Source organism: Vigna umbellata, chromosome 6, assembly GCF_029865625.1.
Source record: "Vigna umbellata cultivar VRB3 chromosome 6, Vumbellata_1.0, whole genome shotgun sequence".
Classification (NCBI taxonomy): Eukaryota; Viridiplantae; Streptophyta; class Magnoliopsida; order Fabales; family Fabaceae; genus Vigna; species Vigna umbellata.
The window spans coordinates 7,854,847-7,862,332 of NC_142170.1; the positions used below are offsets into that span (position 1 = coordinate 7,854,847).

A 7,486-nucleotide genomic window follows, 5' to 3' on the forward strand; every position below is an offset into this window, starting at 1 on the left:
CAATGATCATTCGTGTGGATGTGAGCAGAAGGAGACGAGCTGCTGGAAGAGGCGCTGGAAGAAGAAAATTTGGTAGAAGTAGAAGTTAAGACCGAACAATAGAATGTTCGGTTTAGTTTTCGTAGTAAGGTGGTCGTTGATCACCTTCTCTTTTGATTATATTTGACCGTTCAGTAATTCCTTTTGTAAACCGTTCGGTCAGACTTGTACTGCTGCATAGTTTAATTGTAACTCTTTATGTAAGGCCGTTCGGCCACGCCCTTTTTAATTTTAAGACTGATCTGAATTATTATTAAATGTAATCATTCTATCATATAGTTTATCTGTATTTTTGGGATGTTACATAGAGTAACGTTTTTATATTTATTTTACACACGTAACTAAAATAGTTATAAAAAAATAAACTCTTTTATATTTTTAAAAAGAAAAAGTTAAAAATAAGAAAATAATATTAAATGAATGTAAGAAATTTACGTGACTCTTAAGTATTATTTTTCTTTATATTCTTAAACATATGATAACCCTTGTCATGTTCACGCAGGTATTATCTAACTACATATAATCAATCATCCTATAACATATAAATATCCCTAATTTACAATACATGATGCGGATATTATCTAAACTAATTAGGACAATTTTCTTCCTAAATATCTGCCAAGAACAACTTGGTCTGCATTGGTTGTTCAGACCACGGACACTATTTCTAGAAAACCACACCACATCCCACAAATATTCTACAAAACAAGTGCAAGAGACAAGGGAAAACACCATGAGACGGCAGATACAAAGAAATCCACTTCGATCTCCACAAAGCACAAAGGTTGTCCCCACAAGCAGAATCTATATATATACACAAACATCGAAAACAGTCTCTGTATCTCTGAGAATCCGAAAGCAAAGGAAGAAAAAGGGTCTGTGATAATGGCAGAAAAGGAAGGAGGGGTTGTAAAGAAGGGGCACGAGGAGGGTCTGAAACTTGCTGCTTCACTGCTGCAAGAGTTCGAGCTTCCAGAGGGGCTTCTGCCTCTGGAAGATGTGATCGAAGTAGGGCACGTGAAGGGCACGGGATACATGTGGATCGTGCAGAAGAAGAAGGTTGAGCACGAGTTCAAGAAGATAAAGAAGTTGGTGAGCTATGACAGTGAGATAACAGGGTACGTTTCGAAGAAGAAGATAAAGAAGCTGAAGGGTGTGAAAGCGAAAGAGCTTATGCTATGGCCTCCTGTGAGTGAGATCACAGTGGATGACCCTCCGACAGGGAAGATCCACTTCAAGAGTCTCGCTGGTATCACCAAGACTTTCCCTGTTGAAGCTTTTGCTGCTGGCCAGTGACATCCATCTCCATATCTATATTGCTTTGCATCCGACCATCCAATAACAAATAATACCTTCCTTTCTCGATCAATACTATCTTTCATGTAACATGTCCCAAGCTCATCATCATATCTATCTCATGTTTTTCTTCATCAACTTTTGCTAAATGATACTCCATACACGTTCTCTTACCATAAAGGACTCTTATATATATATATATATATATATATATATATATATATATATATATATATTATAGAATTGTTGAAAATTTTGAAAGAATTAAATATATTTTTTAATTTTATAATTTTTATGCAAAATTAAAACTCGTCCAAATTTTAATATATTTAGTTTCCAAATTTTAAAATAACAGATATATTTATTATATTATATTCCAATTAAGTTAAATTTTTTTATTCATTAAATAATGTTGATATTTGAGTTATTTTTATCATTTAACAAATTTTAATTAAATGTATGTATGAAATATTTTTTAAACGTAAAAGAATTTAACGTCTTTAAATTAAAAAGATTATATACATCAATTTTTAATTTTTAAATTTTAAAAAAAAATCAAGATAAAGATAAATTTCAAATTTTATATCTAAATTTAGAAATTATAAATATATTTAATTCTTACCAAAGATATTTTTTACCTTTGGAATGAATGAGTTATTCATATAAAAATTTGATTCTACTTTTCATATAAAATTTTAAAATTGAATGACTATGAATCTTTATTTTTCTTTTATTCAATGTAATATTTTTTACTCATCTTTAAATTTCTAACCAAAAATATATTAAAACTCTTTTTAATATATCAAAATCCAATGCAGTTTGAAGAAGTTTATACAATCCAAATTCTAAATTGGGTCTCTCTTATCCTATTTTTAGTTTATGTGAATTTTTCTCATTTAGATTCCTGTTTTATTAGAATTTTCAATTTAGTCTTAAAAAATGTTAATTTAAGTCAATTGGGTCTCTACCATTAAATTGGCGAGGTTATGTTTTTGATGAAGTGAAAGATTGACGTGACAAGTTTTTTAAACATGTCATTCACAGAGCTCTACGTAGAATTTAAAAACATTTTAACATTTTGATTAAAAAATTTAAAAAAAAAATCATCTTCCATTAAAGTGAACCACCACCCAGAAATCCTCTTCCTGTCCATCATCCAGACCCTTAATTCAGCAATAACTTTCATTCCTGCACATTACACAACGAACCATCATCAGAGAACCCAATTGCGCCTTAGAACCATCATCATCTTCCTCGTGCACCATCAACCTGCAATCAAGTAACCACAAAATCAAAATCGTGACTCCGCCATATTCGCTTTAATTCATCTCCTTCCATCCAGCACCGCGAGGGCAAATCGCCACCATGGCCAATGTAACCATCGCTCAAGCTCTTCGCGCCACAACCGAATTCATTATCATATATTTTCTTCTCCCTTAAACTATTTAAAACCTGTAAAGAGAAAACAGAATCACAAATTTGAAAACCCCCAAATTAGCCACGAACCCTAAATCGCGTTGGACACAAAAGGTGAGACTTTCGAATCTCCATGGAACATACGAAACGCCACCATCTTTAATCGTAAGGAACCCCAAATCCACTTCATCGAACCAATTCGATCAAGCATTGCCAACGCAGTTGAAGTTTCAGCTTTGAGTCACATCAAGTTATATCTTTTAGGTGAACTCTCTCCCCTCACCACTCCCCAAAATAAACAGCCTTCTTTCCAATTTAATCAAACGAATCAAAGCCCTTCTAAATCTTCTTCCTCTGATTCTTGCCTCTCCTTCGATCACTACCTCACTGAGCTTCTCCACCCTCAAATTCAATTACCCCTTTTCGAATTCGACTCCAAACCCCAAATAATCGACCTCGACACCCCCAAACCCCTCACATTGCTTTACAAGAAAACGACGATGGTGAACTGAAGATGAATTATTTTCGGGAGATGTCGTTAACGCCTTTAACTCCAATCTTGAACCTAATTTGATTTTACTAAACCCTAATCTTGTGGTGCTTAATTTCATGAAAACCAAATTTCATGATGAACATTAGGGTTGAAGATGATGAGTCCTAATTTGCGTTTCAATTTTCAGATTCTTTTTAATTATATATTCCACGTATACAGGATAGAGAATGCCACGTTTAAAAAAATAGGTCACGTCAACGTCTTAACTCGTAAAAAACTTAACCTCATTAAGTCAATTTAACGACAAGGACCCAATTGACTCAAATTTTAATTTTTTAGAATTAAATTGGCAAAATCGGTAAAATGGGATCTAACTGGCAAAAACCCACATTAATAGGGACTTTCGAGAGGGTTTAACCTTTTCTTTTCATTGAATCATTTCTCACATTTATTATTTTTTCTTTTTTTTTCTCTTTCCAGATTTTCTTTCTTCTTTTATATCTTTTACTACATATCCCTTATATATTATTTTCTCTTTCTTATTTTACGTTTTTTTATCTCCCATCCTTCTCTTCCATCTATGTGATTTATATTTATCTTTGTCTTAAATTTTTAAGGATTAACTAAGTTTTATTGGCCAAGTTTTTTTATTTGCCTTTAGCTTTTAGTAACTCTTTCTAAGAAAATTATTAGGAAGTTTAGAATCACTAATTATTTATGGTTTCTACTAAATTTTTATTGATATGTAATTGACTTTTTTTAGTTTACCAAAAAAAACTAGGTCATATAGACTAAATATGTCCTTCATAGGATTAACATCATCTAATAATTTTTTTTCTCTTTAAAAATGTAAATAAAAAGTCAAATAAAACAGAATGTGAATTGGTAAATTGGATACAAATTTTGGTTCCTATTTTCGTTAGCTTTGTTTGATGTGGAATTCATTATGTTTGAATGTTCAATGTAGTCCCTTATATTGTAATTTATGTTCAATTTTGTCATTTTAGCTAACGACGTTTAAATCGTTAACGACACATCACCAATCAGTAAATTACACAATTATTAGCTGACGTGGGTAGGACTATAGTTGACTAAGGATGGTCACGCCAATAAGGGCTTGACATGTGACAACCCCTTTCTTCACCCAAAAATTAGGGTTTCATATTTGCATCTACAAATTGGGGGAAAGCTTGCTCTAGTGTGGTGGAGAAGCTTGTAGAGAGGCGTTGGTTCAACAGTTGAAGATGATTGCGTTGATTCGGCTTTGCGTTTCTGTGATTTGAGTTTTGCTCTAGAGAAGTTGGTGATGATGTTGGTGGCTCTTCATCGTTGCAGCGTGAATCGCGCTTCTGGTTTGAAGGAGATTTCTGGTTCTGTGAGTTTTGATCTTTTGTGTTTCAGGTTGATGGTGGTTGGTGGAGAATGAAGAAGGTTCACAACGACATTGCTCAAAGATGCGAGGAATTCGCGATTCGATTTCGCAACTGAAACAAAAATCCTTAAATTAAATAATTATTTTAATTCAAATTAAACCTAGGACAGTGATTATAAAAATAATCAAATTAAAAAACTTTTATGACAACGATTCTACAAATAACTAAGGTCATACGTCTGGTATGATTTTAAATAATTATTTAATTTTTGAAAAACAGAATAACCAAATATGCTAGGATTGTATACCATTCATTTTTGTAATTGAAAAGAAAACAATACACATGAAAATAAATCATAATGAAAAATGGATACAAATTAAAATGACTTCAAAAAAAATCTTAGAACCAACATTTAGTAGCAAATAAAACTAATTAGACAATATATACGGCAGAAAAAACCACACATACGGCAGAAATAAAACTAATTAGACAATATAACCAATGAACTCAAAGCTATAAAAACAGAAACTGAAATGAAAATAAAAAAAAAGACGAAAATAAAAAAAATAAAGAACTGTAAAATACTCAAACCTAAAAAAAGAGGGACAAAAACTAAAACAATTACAAATCAAAAACAGAAAATTAGGAATAAAAAGAAATCATTACAAGAAACCAAGACAAAAATGTCACACAATCTAAACAATCTTAAATGAAAACCAAAAAAAAAAAGTCAATGTTTAAAGAAAAAAACATTTCAATCACTAAATAATCGAAACAAAAAAAAAAGAAAAATAGAGATGGAGACTTCCATGCAAACCTCACAAGATCGAGACAGGGTAGAAGAGAATAGGATAAGACGAAGTAACAAAAAAGAGACAATGTGAGAGTAAAAGAAAGGTTTAATCCTTTAGTACATCCCTATTTATGTACGAATGTCTCAATTGGGTCCTCGTTTTGTATCAAAATGGTCCTTAATTTTGAAAATTCATATCAATTGAGTCCTTTCCGTTAAGTTGGCTGGACGGCGTTAAAAAAATTCATGAGTGGATGCTGAGATGACGAACGAACGCTCGTCCACCAGCGAACGAACGCTCGTCCACCAGAGAACGAACGCTCGTCCACCAGAGAACGAACGCTCGTCGACCTCTTACTGCTGGACGACCGTTCGTTCCACACTGGACGACCGTTCGTTCGGTGGTCGACGAGCGTTCGTTCGCTGATGGACGAGCGTTCGTCTGCTGGTGGACGAGCGTCCGTTCGTCATCTCAGCATCCACTCATCAATTTTTTTAACGCCGTCCACCCAACTTAACGGAAAGGACTCAATTGATATCAATTTTCAAAATTAAGGACCATTTTGATACACTTTAAAAAACGAGGACCCAATTGAGACATTCGTACATAAATAGGGATGTACTAAAGGATTAAAACATAAGAGTGGTAGGGTTTCGTTTTTTTTTTTAACATGCAACTAGGGTTTTAGAATAAAAATAAAATGTTTTGGGAAAATAAAGAGAAAGATTTTGAGATTGTACATCTGGTAACAAGAGAGGATGTAACATGTACTGATTTAAAACAATAATAGTGTTTTTATGTTAAAAACTACTTACACAGATAAAAAAAAATTGAATTTTGAAATGGGAAGTTGAGAAATGTGGTTAAGATCATGTGTTTTGTTTTTGCTATTTCTATTTGTGTTTAATGTATTGTTTTTTTTATGTATATTCAAATGAAACCATTGTTATTAATAATCTATTTATACGATATATTATATTTTGATTATATGAAATGCTTAACATATCATAATACATAACTCTTATTTTAATTTTATAAAAGCCTTTATAATTTTTTTTTAAAAAAAAGTAGAAGAATAGAAACAATATTTACAAAAGAAAAATTAAATTGTAAATATTGTTAAATCAATTTGGTTTTATTAAATTTGAGAATATATACACTTCAATATTCAACTTTATAATGATGAAGATATTTTTTTTTCTCATTTAGGCCTTGTTCACTTGAGTGGATTTGAGGGAGAGTAATTGAGGGGATTTGAGAGGATTTGAAAATAAATTTTTTTGTTGTTTATTTGAGTCAATTTGAAGGTAAGTGAGAATGAATTTGGAAGTAAAGTTTGTGAGAATTAGTGTAGGATTTGATTGACGTGACAGATTAAAAAAAATTTACTTCCAAATCCAATCTCATTTACCTCCAAATTCACTCAAATAATCAACAAAAAAATTTATTTTCAAATCCCGATTACTTGAAACTAATTTAAATTTTTCCTTTAATCATATTGATGAAATTGGAAGTATAAATTGGATTTCTTTTAATAAACACTTGGACGGCAGGAATCCATATACACTTAGTGGATCCGAGTACTTTAAATATTAACTATTTAATTATCTAATTAATTGCATATATAATTTTATTAACTATTAAATAAAAATGTTTATTACGCATTTATTACCTATACGTACGCGCGTATACTATACATGAATTAAATAAGAAGCAAACAATAGCTTTTATGGTAGTCATAGAATTAATGAAGTATATATGCACTTATTTAATGGTTGATAAACTGAAAATTGAAAGTATTTGAAGTAGAGTAAAAATTTTCTTACACACCTAAATATTTAATATTTATTTAACATTACTCTTATTTATTTTTTATTCTTTTATTTCTTAAAATAATAAAAAATTTACATTTTCTTGACAATTTTATTTTTATGGTACATGTGAAATGAATGTAAAAGTTTTTTAATATATACATACATTTTGTCCTCATATAGCCTCACCAACTCCACTGTCATTTAATGTGTAAACCGTTTTGCAGTCTTGGCATGCTACTGAATTATAACTATTGTGGCATA

At 31.2% G+C, this 7,486-nt stretch overlaps 1 protein-coding gene across 1 annotated transcript; it reads left to right on the top strand.

The window, feature by feature from the left end:
• The first annotated feature begins 756 nt into the window (after positions 1 to 756).
• Positions 757 to 1,355, top strand: LOC124824912 (uncharacterized). The gene has a single exon (XM_047297426.2). It carries the CDS (start codon positions 925 to 927, stop codon positions 1,333 to 1,335), a length of 411 nt encoding a protein of 136 aa, XP_047153382.1. The 5' UTR covers positions 757 to 924; the 3' UTR covers positions 1,336 to 1,355.
• Positions 1,356 to 7,486: the final 6,131 nt, after the last annotated feature.

What these genes read in the sequence shown, in the direction of transcription:
- LOC124824912 (XM_047297426.2), top strand. Translation starts at nt 925, where the DNA reads ATGGCAGAAAAGGAAGGAGGGGTTGTAAAGAAGGGGCACGAGGAGGGT.